The sequence below is a fragment of the Coregonus clupeaformis genome, unplaced genomic scaffold, assembly GCF_020615455.1.
Source record: "Coregonus clupeaformis isolate EN_2021a unplaced genomic scaffold, ASM2061545v1 scaf1466, whole genome shotgun sequence".
Lineage (NCBI taxonomy): Eukaryota > Metazoa > Chordata > Actinopteri > Salmoniformes > Salmonidae > Coregonus > Coregonus clupeaformis.
Genome location: NW_025534920.1, coordinates 40,837 through 58,976, shown reverse-complemented (window position 1 = coordinate 58,976; position 18,140 = coordinate 40,837). Strand labels below are relative to the sequence as shown.

The following is an 18,140-nucleotide window of genomic DNA, read 5'->3' as shown; positions in this document are numbered from 1 at the left end:
CCCTCTCCCCTCTCTCTCTCTCTCTCTTTTTTCCATTCTGAGTGTGCAGGCCTCATGGGGATGTATCCCAGTCTCAGTTATAACACTGACCCTATTCTCTCTCCTCTCTCTCTCCCCTTTCTATCCTCTCTCTCTCCTCTCCTCTCCTCTCCTCTCCTCTCCTCTCCTCTCCTCCCTCTCTTTACCTCTCCTCCACTGATCTCCTTTTCTACTCCTGTGCTCTCTCTCTCCCTCTTTCCTTCCACAGTAGCTGACTGACATAACAGATCTCTTCACGCTGATGTTAAAACCAACATTTTGACAGATAAGAGACAAAACATCATCATAGACTCACACTCAAGTGATGAAATTTTCAAAGAGTCTCTCAAAAAATGATATATCTCTCTCCAAAACTAGATCTCTCTCTCCAAAACTAGATCTCTCTCTTTAAAACTAGATCTCTCTCTCCAAAACTAGATCTCTCTCTCCAAAACTAGATCTCTCTCTCCAAAACTAGATCTCTCTCTCCAAAACTAGATCTCTCTCTCCAAAATGAGATCTCTCTCTCCAAAACTAGATATCTCTCTCCAAAACTAGATCTCTCTCTTCAATATTGATGTCTTATGTAGACAACGAATGCACACTCACTCACACATACACACTCACACTGCATCCTTCCATCCTCCCAACACTGTCCAATGAGGTGATGACCAGCCCCTTGTTGTGATTGCTTTAGTCTCCTTTTAATTTCCAAGCATATTAATCATATGTAGAGTTATTTAAGAATCCATAAAAAGCCTATCAAAGCTTTGAAACAATTAAAGAGTAAGGTAGATTTTCCCCAGGGCCGGGACTTTTATTTGAATAGTGTTCAGTTCAGGTGATTATAGTAGTTTGATACAGCTCTGTCATTAATAGAGAGATGATACACTTTTAAAAGAGCTTTTCTTTCTCAGAACCAGAGGGTACACTGTGGCGTGTGTGTGTGTGTGTGTGTGTGTGTGTGTGTGTGTGTGTGTGTGTGTGTGTGCGCGCGTGTGCGTGCGTGCGTGCGCGGTGCCTGAGTGTTGCGCGTGCGTGCGTTCTATGTGCGTGTGCGTGTGTGTGTGTGTGTGTGGTCTAGTGGTTGCTGACCCATTATTCCTATGTTAGCTGCCCACGACTCCTTCAGAGAGGATCAAGGAAACAGTGACAATACATTTAAAAGTCTGCTATGTTGAGAGAGAGAGAGATGACCTCACAAGATATTGTATGAACATGACAAGTCAAGGCAAAATGTGTAGATTTGCAGAAAATAAGCTTTTAAAACTGCTAAATGTTCTCTCCACACGATGTACTTTAACTTCTGCTATGAAAAGTTAAATCTGACTTTGATTTGACAAAAGCTGGATCCCTTCTAGCCATGACCCCACTCTATTTCAAAATAAGTAGAATTGCAGGAAAGTAGCTTTAAAATTGCAACATTTTCTCTAATCATGGCAACAAATGTACTTTAAATATGCTTTTTTTTTCGTTAGAGATGGCACTGACTGTCATCTTTTAATTTTCAGGCCGCGCACCGGTCCTCTTGGAGCAATTCCGCCCTAATAACGGAACTAATCGAACCGCTATTCTCCTCTCTTCTAGAACAGAGAAGGCGTAAAGAGGCGGGTCTAGCATGCTGTGATCAATAGCCTATGTGAGAAGCGGATTGATTTGAGTTTAAAATTGAATTTATTGGGATCGTGGTTTTCATCTGCTATTAAAAGTTAAAAGAAATGGAAAACACAGTCTCTCTCTCCAAGTGTGTTTAATAAGCCCTCTGATTATGTTCTGCACGTGGATCCCGGAGAAGACTGTTATAAAATATTACATTATACAATTTTAAATAAATATGCTGTTATTTTACAGTAACACACCTGACGTTTTTCCTGATTGATTAATTAATTTTAAATATTTCTTCCTAAAACGAATATTTGTAGCCTAAGGTTGAACATTTCACAAATAGTGAGGAATGATTATGGATAAATAAATGTAATTAATTCGGAAGCTTGAAGGAATGGGTCAGCATTTCATGGTTCTTATGGGCTTAATGAATATTGATGGTATGAATATTTACTATTATTAAAGTGGCGTTTAAATAACCCAAATTGGTTAACCTTTTTTCACCGCTTTCATTATGCTAAAAACGAAGCATCTCGTCCAACGTGGAGGAAAGGCTATTAGGCTACAATCCCCTATTGACCTGAGGCGACGACCTGACAAAGCAATGTCTCCCCCATTCAGGCGATGTGACGCATCGCTCTGACAGATGGGACCACCACTGACTGACACAACCGCACAACTCAATGTGTTTCTAGTCGCAGGCAGCCCTCTGTTTCTAGTCGCAGGCAGCCCTCTGTTTCTAGTCGCAGGCAGCCCTCTGTCCTGTATAGCAAAAATAACTTCCATTAGCTTTTTTCGTCGTTTTTAACAGCACGAGAACAATAACATGTTTGCGTAATATTCCTTTAGGGTTACTATTTTTCAGGTTTAAAAAGGTTTAGGACTTTATTATTCACTTTTTGTATTCTCTAAAGCAGCAATCTTGAAACAATAACAAAGCGTTGACCGCCCCTGTTTCGGTAAAAATATGAGGGATGGGGCTTGAGAAATGTAACCACTCTCAAATGAATAGACAGCGCTATGGATGCAGGGCCTGAACATCCATGATACCAACATTAGTTGTAACCATGTGTTGAGGCGATATACATTTTACATTTACATTTTAGCGACTTACAGGAGCAATTAGGGTTAAGTGCCTTGCTCAAGGGCACATCGACAGATTTTTCACCCAGTCGGCTCGGGGATTAGAACCAGCGACCTTTCGGTTACTGGCACAACGCTCTTACCCACTAAACTACCTGCCGCCCCATCATTAAGACTATTGATTCACACTTTTTCGATGTCAAATGTAAAACCTTACTTGGTTCAAACAATCCAGGTATTCCGGTGCAGTTTGTTCTCTAGGCTACATATGGACCAAGTTAATATCAGACATATAGCTTCAAAACAAAAAACTAAAAGAGATTACCCTGATTAAAATGTCAAAACCTGCTGTTTCAGTACATGTAGCTGTGCTAAACTAAAGCTAAACTTAAACACGAAGTTCCTCCTGGTCCTACAAGATAATGGCTGACAGTGTCGCATCCACCTTGCTAATAATGTAGAGCAATGAATAATTACAGAACAAAATTGTAATTATTATAGGAGGGGAGGAGGAAAGTATCATGCTCGTGAAAGTCAATATGGACCGGGTGGGTGCGCCGGACCGTGCGCCGGGACCTATCTGGTTACACACCTGCGTCAATATCACAGCGGACACGGGATAAATTCAGCGCGCGTGCCAGCTTTAAATGGCAGGGCCAAAACAGTAACAGACATGCGCTCACTGACTGCTTTGGTCAAGTCAAACGACATGAAAACGTTTAGGCTACAATGGATTGTCAATTTTTAGAGGCAAACCAATCTACACCTTATTTTGGGTATAGGCCTATAGTTTCCAAATTACCAAAAGCAAGATGCATTTTTAACTAATTTGTATTACATTTGTCTGTAAATCTTTTTAACGTTATGGGGGAAATGTGTTTATATGTTGCTTATAACATGCGTGAAAGGCGATTTGATAGCTGCCTAATGATTGAACGACATTTAAAACAGCCAGTCGTTTGTCAAACCGAGGCTGGAGCCTGCGGCTGCTGAGCTGAAGAGAGAAAGAGTCCGTGGGAACTCAACATGTGATGAAGGCCTGTACCCCGTGCCCCATCATCTGAATCATCTTTCAATATCAACGTGTCTTCGCTGCTAGTCTCCTTTACCACATGCCAAATCCCAGTACACATACCATTTCAATAACAATGCATGTTTTATTTAGGTGAATTGATGCATCGCTTAGCTGCAGCAACAGCTCGAGGCGGGTTGTGTTGTCGTCACCATCACCCCCTGATTGGGTAAAACGTTTAGGACACTTTCAGGAAAACACTCTGATTAATTACTGGTTACAACACCTCGTAGCACGTCAGAGACCGTTGATAATGTATAAATAAAATATGAATAATCTAAACGTAGACTCTGTCTGTAGGCCTATGTACAATTGAAATGAATGTGAATAGGCCTATTTGAGAAAATCTACATTTGGAATAGAATATTTAGATTAAATGGCAGAGGTCTTATTCATGAACTAATTTGTTTTCGATATCAATTATTTCAAGAGCTGCTTAGCTTTTTAGTTTAGTTTATTTCTTCCTTTTGATAATGATAATAAATACCTTTTAAATTCACACTTTATATGATTATTTATTTATATTGCCTTTCAATTTCTCATCACGAGACTGCAGCATAAAGAGTTTTAAATAATTACTAAAAGGACAGTCATTATTTTATTTATTTATTTTATTTCACCTTTATTTAACCAGGTAAGCCAGTTGAGAACAAGTTCTCATTTACAACTGCGACCTGGCCAAGATAAAGCAAAGCAGTGCGATAAAAACAACAACAAGCACAGAGTTACATATGGAATAAACACAACGTAGCAGTCAATAACACAATAGAAAATCTATATACAGTGTGTGCAAATGTAGTGAGTTATGGAGGTAAGGCAATAAATAGCCATAGTGCAAAATAATTAAAATTTAGTATTAACACTGGAATGATAGATGTACAGAGATGATGTGCAAATAGAGATACTGGGGTGCAAATTAGCAAAATAAATAACAATATGGGGATGAGGTAGTTGGGTGGGCTAATTACAGATGGGCTGTGTACAGGTGCAGTGATCGGTAAGGTGCTCTGACAACTGATGCTTAAAGTTAGTGAGGGAGATAAGAGCAGTTGATTTTTGCAGTCAGTCATGCAGAGAACTGGAAGGAATGGCGGCCAAAGGAGGTGTTGGCTTTGGGGATGACCAGTGAGATATACCTGCTGGAGCGCAGACTACGGGTGGTGTTGCTATGGTGACCAATGAGCTAAGATAAGGCAGGGATTTCCCTAGAAGGGTTTATAGATGGCCTGGAGCCAGTGGGTTTGGCGACGAATATGTAACAAGAGCGTACAGGTCACAATGGTGGGTAGTATATGGGGCTTTGGAGACAAAACGGGATGGCACTGTGATAGACTACATCCAATTTGCTGAGTAGGGTGTTGGAGGCTATTTTGTAAATGACATCGCACGAAGTCAAGGATCGGTAGGATAGTCAGTTTCGGAGGGCATGTTTGGCAGCATGAGTGAAGGAGGCTTTGTTGCAAAATAGGAAGCCGATTCTAGATTTAACTTTGGATTGGAGATGCTTAATGTGAGTCTGGAAGGAGAGTTTTTACAGTCTAACCAGACACCTAGGTATTTGTAGTTGTCCACATACTCTAGGTCAGACCCGTCGAGGTATTGATTCTAGTCGGCAGGTCGGGTGCCAGCAGCGTTCGATTGAAGAGCATGCATTTAGTTTTACTAGTGTTTAAGAGCAGTTGGAGGCCACGGAAGGAGTGTTGTATGGCGATGAAGCTCGTTTGGAGGTTTGTTAACACAGTGTCCAATGAAGGGCCAGATGTATACAAAATGGTGTCGTCTGGTAGAGGTGGATCTGAGAATCACCAGCAGCAAGAACGACATCATTGATATACACAGAGAATAGAGTCGGCCCGAGAATTGAACCCTGTGGCACCTCCATAGAGACTGCCAGAGGTCTAGACAACAGGCCCTCCGATTTGACACACTGAACTCTATCTGAGAAGTAGTTGGTGAACCAGGCAAGGCAGTCAGTTGAGAAACCAAGGCTATTTAGTCTGTCAATAAGAATGCGGTGATTGACAGAGTCGAAAGCCTTGGCCAGGTCGATGAAGACGGCTGCACAGTACTTTCTATTATCGATCGCGGTTATAATATCGTTTAGGACCTTGAGCGTGGCTGAAGTGCACCCATGACCAGCTCGGAAACCAGATTGCATGGCGGAGAAGGTACGGTGGGATTCAAAATGGTCGGTGATCTGTTTGTTAACTTGGCTTTCAAATACTTTCGAAAGGCAGCGCAGGATGGATATAGGTCTGTAGCAGTTTGGATCTAGAGTGTCACCCCCTTTGAAGAGGGGGATGACCGCGGCAGCTTTCCAATCTCTGGGGATCTCAGACGATACGAAAGAGAGGTTGAACAGGCTGGTATTAGGGGTTGCGACAATTTCGGCCGCTAATTTCAGAAAGAAAGGGTCCAGATTAGTTTACACATCCACTTTCCATAGACTGTTGCTTAAATATTAGACAGCTGCCTCCTGTTAACAAATATCATATGTGGAGCTAGGGGATATGAGACAATCAATCATAGGTACCACTAACCTTGAAATAAATGTTGGAAGCCATCAAGTCAATTATTATCAATGTTCAAACCCTGTATATATATATATATATATATATATTTATATTTATTTATTGTCGCTCTCTCCTGACATGTTATGGGAAAGGAGAGGCCTATAACAGCACTGGTAGTTTTGATCCCGAAGGTAAACAGTTAATGTAAAGACGCTGGCACTAAGTGGGAGTGCCTTGCCATTATTTCAGCTGTCACTTGATCCGTGTCGCGGGGAATGTCTTTAGATGGAGGGAGCTAATCCGCTCTACCTCGTGGACACTCTCTTTACGCACCGCACCGCACACCGCACACCGCACTCACACACAGAGCGAGTCGGGCTCGAGTGAGTGCAGTCTGAGGCAGGTACATAATTATTGGAGAAACCTTCCAGTAGAATTCAATGTTGATCTTATTTTGCTCAAACAACGGGAATATACCGAGTGAATGCTGTTCTTTGTGTAATTAGGCTACAACAGTGTATAGCTGGTTTGTTGTTGCTGGCACAACGAAGGAGCGTTTGTTTTCCACTGTCCAAAAAGGTAAGCTTCGCTTTAAGAAATGATTAACGTGTTTGATCCGTTTTACCTTGTCGTGTCATTGAAATTACATTATTTCCTAATGCATTAGGGTACATTCAAAGCCATACATTCTTACTGCATCGGGGTACATTCAGAACCATACATTTAATTTCATGCAACAATCTATTGACGCAATCAGCAATATTAATCTGCATGCTCATTGATGGCGTATAGTGTATAGCCTTTTGTAAAATGAGATAGTATCAATTGCATTATATATTTCATGCGGAATTAAAAGTGAATCTTACATGTCACTTCATCGAAAAATAAACGAATATTTTCTTGAAACATCTTAATTATATCTTTCAGTGACTGTTTTTCTTAACACGTTCAAAGATGTATAAAGCTGAACCTTGGTAATTACAAAGAAAGCTGCTTACAGGTTCTAAACTCCTGGTTAAGCTGCTTGGCACGGCTAAATGTGTATTCTCCTTCTGCTCTGTACCGTGTTAGCCTCTTAGCTGGCCCTGCTAAGGTATTTTCCTCATCTCTGGGCCCTGCGAAGGTATATTCCTAATCTCTGGGCCCTGCTAAAGTCAGCTCTCATCCGGTTTAATGACTGGTGCAGGCAGCTAATAGAGCAATATCCAAGTTAAAATGTTTTCCTGAGAAACCACTAGACTGTGGGTAGGGCGGTCTCGCTGACCTGGTTGGGTTTCAACCTTTCACGTCAAATTGTTATTATTTAGCCTATTGCATTTAAGTATATAAGCATTTTTTACTAAACCTATTTATTATTAGTAGGTCTTTTTGATCATTATTATTATTAGGTCTAGTGTCGTTATAAGTCTTATTATTTGCTGTTGTTGTATGCTAATCAATGTTATAACAATGCTGTTTATCTTTTTGAAGCTGGAAAGAGGATAATTATTGTTTTAAATTATCATTATAAATTAGCTTTCATTGGTTAAAAAAAAAGGGGAAACGATTATCATGATAATAATTGTTTAGTTTTTCTTCTGTAGGTTTCCAGTAATGGAGTTTAATCTTACTCGGCTACCGGCGGGACGGGACTCCAGCTGCTCTCCACCGAGCTCCAAACAGGACCTCCCAACATTCAACCCCAACCTGAAACCCAACCAGGTCAGCGAGACCGCCCTGTATGGAATACCCATAGTCTGCCTGGTGCTAGATGGCCAGGAGAGACTGTGCCTGGCGCAGATCTCCAACACCCTGCTGAAGAACTACAGCTACAACGAGATCCACAACCGGCGCGTGGCTCTGGGCATCACCTGCGTGCAGTGCACCCCGGTCCAGCTGGAGATACTGAGGCGCGCGGGCGCCATGCCCATCTCCTCGAGGCGCTGTGGGATGATCACAAAGCGCGAAGCCGAGAGGCTTTGTAAATCGTTTCTTGGAGCCCACAACCCTCCAAGACTACCGGAGAATTTCGCGTTTGATGTTTCCCACGAGTGCACGTGGGGGAGCCGTGGTAACTTTATACCAGCCAGGTACAACAGCTCCCGAGCCAAGTGCATCAAGTGTTTCTACTGCAATATGTATTTTTCACCAAATAAGTTCATATTCCACTCTCACCGTACATCAGAGTCCAAGTATACCCAGCCAGACGCTGCTAACTTTAACTCCTGGAGGAGACACCTCCAACTGACTGACAAGGGCTCACCGGATGACGTAGCTCATGCGTGGGAGGACGTCAAAGCCATGTTCAACGGGGGCAACCGGAAGAGGACGCTGCCCATGCACAGCCACGGGTCCGAACGTTCCTCTCCGTTAAAACCTCACCAAGAACCTTTCAACCTGCCCCGGAGAGACTCACCGGAGACCCCCCCTAAAATCGTCCGCTGCGAGGACAACCGGGGAGGCATGGGGAGTGTGACGAGCATCACGCGCAGCTATCCCGTTATCCCGGTGCCCAGCAAAAGCTTCGGGATGCTGCAGAACGTGAAGATCCCTCCACCTCTCTTCCCACACCCCTACGGGTTTCCGGCCTTCGGGTTGTGTCAGAAGAAGGATGACGGTGGTGTGATGGGGGAGCCAAATAAAGCCCACCTCTCTGGGGTCTTCTCCTGGCCTCGCACCAAGGACAGCGCCTACCACTCTTTCCCCATGTTCTGGCCAACTGCAGACGGCCTCCCCATGCCGTCCTACCCCCACCCCCACCTCCAGCCACAGCGCCAGGCCCAGCCCAAGCAGCCCTCGGCGGTCCTGTGCGCCAGACAGAGTGAGCTGGACGCATCCGAGCAGGGTGACAGAAATAATAACACACCGAAGAACAGCCTGGTGGACAGTGAGCGTTGCTCCAGCACTCAGTCCACCCGGAATGAGGACAACAAGTCCGGGGATGAGGCGAGGTCAATGGACGGTATAATGCCCCTTCTACCCGGGAAGGTTGGCTATGTCTCCGCATTCAGACCCGTCATCAAAGACGCTGAGAGTATAGCCAAACTTTACTGTAACCGGGGGAAGTACAACGGGACTCGAGCTGGGTATCTGTCACCTGATTTCCTGAGCGAGAGCTCGAGCTACAGGTCCTTGTCCCCATGCAGCGTGGACAGCGTTGGCGAGCCAGATGTAGACGTGGAGACCAATAAATCACAGGAGGATGAGAAGTCACTTCCGCACTCCATTGAGGACTGCAGGAGCCCCCCTATCCCTGTTCTAAACCTGACGGGCGGCGCAGGTTCACCAAACGGCCTGGAATCCGTCCCAGAGCCGGAGCAGGCCGCTGTGGTCGACTCACAGAGAATGAACCTACCACTACACGTGGTGCTGTCTTCAAATAGAGATAGACAGGGCAAACAGCTGCCGGACAGCAATAAGACCACGTCTTTTGTTGAAGTGAGTGATTGATATGGGCCTGCTCATTATATGAAATGACCATTTACATACTAAGGAATATACTTTTTAGTTGTTATTAATTCATTGATTAATTTAAAAAGTCATCATCCTCTTGCTTTTACGCACACATTGGGCTCATCTTTTATTTTATGCACATGTTTGTTTTGTCTGTGTGAATAGCAGATAATCAAAGACCGTTCAAATACACTATCCAATAGTCGAATGTGTCCCAATGTCAGAGAGTATTATTGAATGCAATTCACCAACAATCCTCATTATCCTGTCCGATTTATCTAGGTGTATTCACCGGACAGGAGTGATATGCAACAAAGGAGAAGTCCATATGCTTTTGGTTCAGCAACGAATTACCAGACAGACAATGTGGAATCGAAAGGTTGGATGTCGTTCTGTTAACATTTTTATAATAAAATACATTTTGTGAAAAAGGAACGAGACTTATTTGTTGTTTATTCAGATGACAGTGCCAGTAGAGACAGTAGAGAGGAGCCTTCTTCGACAGTGGAAGAGGTTGAAACCAAGTCTTATAACGGCCAAAACAGTGAGGAGAGCCCGAGAGAAGAACCGAACGAGGGTTAGTTCAAGTGATACACTTGTCAGTCGCTTATAGCGTATTTGACATTTTCTGTCAGAACTTTTGATATACAAATATTTAAGCCTCTATTTTATAGCCTATTTTTTTAAAAATATTTTGTAACGTTATAAATGTTGTCTCTGTATATATTCAGACGAGGAATCGACGCACGATGTTAGCAGAGTCTCACACAAACTCAGACAGACATAGAAAAACTGGCAAAATGTAAGACCATTAAATAACAATTATAATTTGTATTAATATTATTATTAATAATACATGTTGGTCTATTTTGTTTAACTAAGTTAATGTTTATTATATCCTTTCTTTAATAATTGGAATGATCCCTAAATGATCCCTAAATGATCCCTAAATGATCCCTACAGAATATAATAGAAATAGAACAGCTTTCACCCCAGGCCTTTTACCAATCGCTTAACATGAATCGTTAAACATAAATGAGCCTATATAATTTAACCGACACCATTCAGCCTATACCGTTTAGCCTAAACCCCGAAGCAATTTTCAACCCGTATTGATTTTCTATTTTTAACACATTTGTTCGTTCCTTTTCTACAGACGAATTGCAGAAACAACTCGTGGAGCTAAGGAAGAAACTGGAACGAGAATTCCAACATTTAAAAGGTATAATTCAGTAGGCAGGTTTCCATTGACCCAGGATTATTCCACGCTGGCTGGCTGGCTGGACAAAAGCAATGTCGCAAAAAAAAATATCATTGTGACATGTGAAATGGAAACGGCAGATATAGGAGACATTTTCTAAAGATCAACAACATTTTTATCTGTTCGACGGTGTATTTCTCTTTTGTCGAACTAACTTTTCTGCGATAAATGATGATGGAAACGGTGTTTTTAGGATAAATGATGATGGAAACGGTGTTTTTAGGATAAATGATGATGGAAACGGTGTTTTTAGGATAAATGATGATGGAAACGGTGTTTTTAGGATAAATGATGATGGAAACGGTGTTTTTAGGATAAATGATGATGGAAACGGTGTTTTTAGGATAAATGATGATGGAAACGGTGTTTTTAGGATAAATGATGATGGAAACGGTGTTTTAGGATAAATGATGATGGAAACGGTGTTTTTAGGATAAATGATGATGGAAACGGTGTTTTTAGGATAAATGATGATGGAAACGGTGTTTTTAGGATAAATGATGATGGAAACGGTGTTTTTAGGATAAATGATGATTGCGGAATACTTCTGAAGGCACGCGGGGCACGTGATGTCATCACGTAACTATAAGCTCCGCTCCACATTTCATTGTAAATGCCTAGTTTACTGCTTGCAAATATTCTTCTTTTTTTTCAAGTTATAAAAATAATGTTTCTTTGCAGGACAGGGATTATCCTGAGTTTCAAGAATGCCAGAATTGCTTCGCCTTGCTTTTCTGGTTGGCTGGCAAGTTTCACCATCCAATTATTTCAGATCTACAGGAGTGGCAGCGTCACCATGGCATCGACTAGCCTAGGCAGCCCACCGTGCCTGGGCTCCAGATCCGTGGCGATACGTTAGACACATGACCATTATTAGAATGTGGCAAATATTAGAACACCTGAAAAAAATAACAAATAAAAAACACTGGACAAGTTCATGGAAACTAAGCTATTGTTCATCTGATCAAATTTCACAGTGTAATCGTTTTTGATTCCAACGGGTTAGAGTATATTTTTTTATGAGTGTTTCTCTTCATGTCATGCTTGTCATTATCAGCATCTCGAACGCTGAACAAAAACAAGTCGATTAGGTTTTGCACTACGTTTTATTTGACAATGCCGTGTTCACGTGCTAGTCGGATCTAGGAAACTCTGAAATGTCGACTTGCTAACTGGTTGTAGTTATATACGTGCCGTGTTCAACCAGTTAGCAAGTCGGACATTTCTGGGTTTCCTTGTTCGGAGTAGTATGTGAACGTGGGATTAGTGCATGCTAGTTTTGTATTTCATGGTTCGATTGTCATTTATGTTTCTATCAAACGCATATGGCTATTTGTTGCACCTGCAATGGTAATTTAGGAAGCTAGATTCCATTTTGCCCCGGTAGGATGACATGTTAAAAGAATAGCCGAGTAGGCTAGTTTATAGGCCATACTAAAGATGACTAAGCTATTCTAATTGCTCCCCAGATAATTTCCATGATCAGATGAAAAGGGAGATGTCCTACAGGGAAGAGATGTTTCAGCAGCTTCATATTGTCAGAGGTGAGAACGTACCGACCATTCAGACTGAGGCATACTGGTATAAAAGACTAGCTGCTTACAATTTCGTTAATAAAGTGGGACCATTAAACAGCAGCAACAAGTGTTGATGTAAAAAGGGCTATATGAATACATTTAATTGGTTGATTGATCAAATGCAATTGTTTGCTAAATAAATACATTGATGAATAGTCTATGCTCTAAGTGTATCTTGATAAGCTCATTACATTTGGTGGAGATGTATACAGGCCTAAATGTAGATTTACATCTCTAAATGAGTGACGTAAATCAGGGGTTCTCCAACAGGGGTTCTCCAACAGGGGTTCTCCAACCTCTTCCCGTGAACCCCCAGCCATGTAAATCAGGGGTCCTCCAACCTCTTCCCGTGAACCCCGCCAGTATCAGGGTCCTCCCCTCTTCCCGTCCTCCAACCTCTTCCCGTGAACCCTCAGCCATGTAAATCAGGGGTTCTCCAACCTCTTCTCGTGAACCCCCAGCCATGTAAATCAGGGGTCCTCCAACCTCTTCTCGTGAACCCCCAGCCATACAAAGCATTGCATCTATTCCACAGCTAGCATACCTGATTCACCTTGTCAACTAATCATCGAGCCCTTGACTAGGTGAATCCGGTGAGCTTAGTTCAGGGCTACAGCAACATGGTGAACTGTCCCCAACGTTTGAAAGCCACTGATGTAAATCCTAGTCTGCTCCTCATATCATCATCTGGCCGTTACATATAGACACATTATGCAGCGGGCTGGAGAAAGAGGAAAAGGCTTGCTTATGCTATTCAACACAAGTTGAAAGGTAACTGATATGAAGCCTGTAGGAATATGCTGATAAATAAATATACAGTGCATTCGGAAAGTATTCAGACCCCTTGACTTTTTCCACATGTTGTTAATTTACGGCCTTATTCTAAAATGGATTAAATTAAATGTCTTGAAGGAGTTCCCACATATGCTGAGCACTTGTTGGCTGCTTTCCCTTCACTCTGCCGTCCGTCTCATCCGAAGGCATAAACAGTCTGTCAAGTGTTATTACAGTTTAGATCGTGGCCTTGATTCAATTGACCCACAACTGCCTTTGTAACTACTTTTGAATTCAAATAGGTTTGTCAAGTTACATTTACTGAGAAAAAAGAGAATAAACTTATATGCATTTTGAAAACACATCAACAGAAAGTAATTGTGTATTGTGAGGAGCACACACACACACACACACACACACACACACACACACACACAACACACACACACACACACACACACACACACACACACACACACACACACACACACACACACACACACACACACACACCACACACACACACACACACACACCACACACACACACACACACACACACACACACACACACACACACACACACACACACACACACACACACACACACACACAACACACACACACACACACACACACACACACACACACACACACACACACACACACACACACAGTGCATATCTTTCTTCATCTATTGGATCTATATAGTTCTTATTCCCTTTCTTCCCAGAAGCTCCCGACGCGCGACACCATTTCTCCTGTAAGATGCTGACTCCTCGTCACTACACTGGAACCTGCTCTTCTACCACCCTAGTCCCTTCCCACAGTCCGCCGTGGAGCCCCATCAGTCTGGAAGCAAGACTACTACCACCCTGAAGACTAGGCCTACAGTGACCCAAACACAAGGCAGGATCTGAGTTAGGGTAGACAATTTAACACGAGAGAGACCGGATCTGAGTTAGGGTAGACAATTTAACACGAGAGAGACCGGATCTGAGTTAGGGTAGACAATTTAACACGAGAGAGACCGGATCTGAGTTAGGGTAGACAATTTAACACGAGAGAGACCGGATCTGAGTTAGGGTAAACAATTTAACACGAGAGAGACCGGATCTGAGTTAGGGTAGACAATTTAACACGAGAGAGACCGGATCTGAGTTAGGGTAGACAATTTAACACGAGAGAGCCCGGATCTGAGTTAGGGTAGACAATTTAACACGAGAGAGACCGGATCTGAGTTAGGGTAGACAATTTAACACGAGAGAGACCGGATCTGAGTTAGGGTAAGCAATTTAACACGAGAGAGACCGGATCTGAGTTAGGGTAGACAATTTAACACGAGAGAGACCGGATCTGAGTTAGGGTAGACAATTTAACACGAGAGAGACCGGATCTGAGTTAGGGTAAACTATTTCCAGTAACTTTCCAAAAAGTCCCAGTTTTTTCCAGAAATCCTGGTTGGAAGATTCCTAGAATCAGAAAGGAATAAGCAGGAAACCCAGAATTCTCCAACCAGGATTTCTGGAAAACCTGGGAATTTTGGGAAAGTTAACATACTTTTGCAAACCTTGTCTGAGAAATTATATATGATCAGTTTCGCATTTTAGAATACATAATATTATATGGACATGGAGGACCTGATCGTAGGTCAGCACTGCTACTCTGAGGGGCTTTATGAATCCGGCCCTGGCCTCTATCAAATGACCACATCATTGTACCAGAGCAATGCTTTGGCGTGAAGGAAACCTATAGCCGCCGTTAGCCACTGCATAAAATAAACCTATAGCCGCCGTTAGCCACTGCATTAATGTACTTAACTGTAACATGTGAGAAAGTGTGTCTTCAGTCTCAGTGTATAATTTATATAAAGTTATAGAGTACCACATGAAAAATACATGATATGTTTAATTGAAAATATGATCATAACTTTTATAAATCATTAATATATATATTTGGTGGCAAAGGGCAATGAATAATATGTATCCTGTGATAGTTTTGTTACTTGAATGTGGCTATTTACAGTCAGGTCCATAAATATTTGGACATTTACCAAGTTAGTATTATTGTAGCTGTCTACCACAGCATATTGTAGTTTAAATTAAATAATTAATATGAGCTGAAAGTGCAGACTTTCAGCTTTAATTTGAGAGTATTTACATCCAAATCGGGTGAACGGTGTAGGAATTACAGCACTTTTCATATGTGGTCCCCCCATTTTTAAGGGACCAAAAGTAATTGGACAACTGGCTGCTCAGCTGTTCCATGACCAGGTGTGTGTTTGGCTGCTCAGCTGTTCCATGACCAGGTGTGTGATTGGCTGCTCAGCTGTTCCATGACCAGGTGTGTGTTGCTCTTGGCTGCTCAGCTGTTCCATGACCAGGTGTGTGATTGGCTGGTCAGCTGTTCCATGACCAGGTGTGTGTTTGGCTGTTCTTTTGGTTGGCTGTCTGTTCCTCAGCTGTTCCATGACCAGGTGTGTGATTGGCTGCTCAGCTGTTCCATGACCGTGTTCTGGCCAGGTGTGTGTTTGGCTGTCCGTTCCTCCTGTGTGTCCTTCAGCTGTTCCCTGTGTTTGCTGCTCGCTGTTCCATGACCAGGTGTGTGTTTGGCTGCTCAGCTGTTCCATGACCAGGTGTGTGATTGGCTGCTCAGCTGTTCCATGACCAGGTGTGTGTTTGGCTGCTCAGCTGTTCCATGGCCAGGTGTGTGATTGGCTGCTCAGCTGTTCCATGGCCAGGTGTGTGTTATTCCCTCATTAGTTAATTTACAAGGAAGCAGATAAAAGGTCTAGAGTTGATTTCAAGTGTGGCATTTGCATTTGGAATCTGTTGCTGTTAACCCTCGATATGAAGTCCAAATAGTTGTCACTGCCAGTGAAGCAAGCCATCATTAGGCTGAAAAATCTAAACAAACCCATTAGAGAGATAGCAAAAACATTAGGTGTGGCCAAATCAACTATTTGGTACTTTCTTAAAAAGAAAGAACACACTGGTGAGCTCAGGAACACCAAAAGGCCCGGAAGACCACGGAAAACAACTGTGGTGGATGACAGAATAATGATTTCCCTGGTGAAGAAAAACCCCTTGACAACAGTTGACCAGATCAAGAACACCCTCCAGGAGGTAGGCGTATCTGTGTCAAAGTCAACAATCAAGAGAAGACTTCACCAGAGTAAATACAGAGGGTTTACCACAAGATGTAAACCATTGGTAAGCCTCAAAAACAGGAAGACCAGATTAGAGTTTGCCAAAAAACATCTTAAAAAGCCTGTACAGTTCTGGAACATCCTATGGACAGATGAGACAAATATCAACTTGTACCAGAATGATGGGAAGAGAAGATCATGGAGAAGGGAAGGTACTGCTCATGATCCGAAGCATACCACCTCATCTGTGAAGCATGGTGGAGGTAGTGTTATGGCGTGGGCATGTATAGCTGCCAATGGAACTGGTTCCCTTGTATTTATTGATGATGTGACTGCTGTCAAAAGCAGCAAAATTAATTCTGAAGTGTTTATTTATTATCTGCTCGGATTCAGCCAAATGCTTCAAAACTCTTTGGACGGCGCTTCACAGTGCAGATGGACAATGACCCGAAGCATACTGCGAAAGCAACCCAATACTTTTTTTAAGGCAAAGAAGTGGAATGTTCTGAAATGGCCAAGTCAATCACCTGATCTGAATCCAATTGAGCATGCATTTCACTTGCTGAAGGCAAAACTCCCCAAGAACAAGCAGGAGCTGAAGAGAGCTGCAGTAAAGGCCCGGCAGAACATCACCAGGGAAGAAACCCAGCATCTGGTGATGTCTATGGGTTCCAGACTTCAGGCAGTCATTGACTGCAAAGGATTTACAACCAAGTATTAAAACTCACAATGTAATTTATGATTATGTTAGTTTGTCCAATTACTTTTGAGCCCCTAAAATTGGGGGGCTGTGTATAAAATTGTTTTATTTCTTACACGGTTCAGACAATCATTTTGACAAAACCCTTAAATTAAAGATGAAAGTCTACACTTAAAGCACATCTTGATTGTTTCCTTTCAACACCATTGTGGCGGCCTACAGAGCCAAAAGGATGCAAATTGTGTCACTGTCCAAATACTTATGGACCTGACAATAAGTGGTATTATTTTAATGTACTGTAAGTAGTTTACGTTTGATTTCATTTCTCAATGTTGTTAACTAATTACCACTGCTTGCGCTCTGCTAATCTGCAACTTTGTATATGTAATTCACTTTAAAGTAGCACCCTAAATGATATATATGTGTATTAAAATCTGTGGTTTGGGATTCATTTGTTGCTATTTTTGTAGAACAATAACATCGCACAACATCATAGACATAGCCTAATGGTGATATTTACTCTAATGCACTGGTACTAGTGGGTCTATAGCTTGTCACAGTAGGGCAGTGGTGGTTATAGCGTGTCATAGTGGTGACAGACTGGTAATAGTGGTGGTTATAGCGTGTCATAGTGGTGGTTATAGCGTGTCATAGTGGTGACAGACTGGTAATAGTGGTGGTTATAGCGTGTCATAGTGGTGACAGACTGGTAATAGTGGTGGTTATAGCGTGTCATAGTGGTGACAGACTGGTAATAGTGGTGGTTATAGCGTGTCATAGTGGTGACAGACTGGTAATAGTGGTGGTTATAGCGTGTCATAGTGGTGACAGACAGACTGGTAATAGTGGTGGTTATAGCGTGTCATAGTGGTGACAGACTGGTAATAGTGGTGGTTATAGCGTGTCATAGTGGTGACAGATTGGTAATAGTGGTGGTTATAGCGTGTCATAGTGGTGA

The 18,140-nt window shown here is 42.4% G+C and overlaps 1 protein-coding gene across 1 annotated transcript; it reads left to right on the top strand.

The window, feature by feature from the left end:
- Positions 1-6,592: 6,592 nt before the first annotated feature.
- Positions 6,593-15,614, top strand: LOC121531506 (SKI family transcriptional corepressor 1 homolog-B). Its single transcript, XM_041836752.2, has 7 exons — positions 6,593-6,870; positions 7,875-9,708; positions 10,006-10,102; positions 10,184-10,300; positions 10,880-10,945; positions 12,454-12,528; positions 14,068-15,614. Exons 2-7 carry the CDS (start codon positions 7,885-7,887, stop codon positions 14,211-14,213), a joined length of 2,325 nt encoding a protein of 774 aa, XP_041692686.2. The 5' UTR covers positions 6,593-6,870; positions 7,875-7,884; the 3' UTR covers positions 14,214-15,614.
- Positions 15,615-18,140: the final 2,526 nt, after the last annotated feature.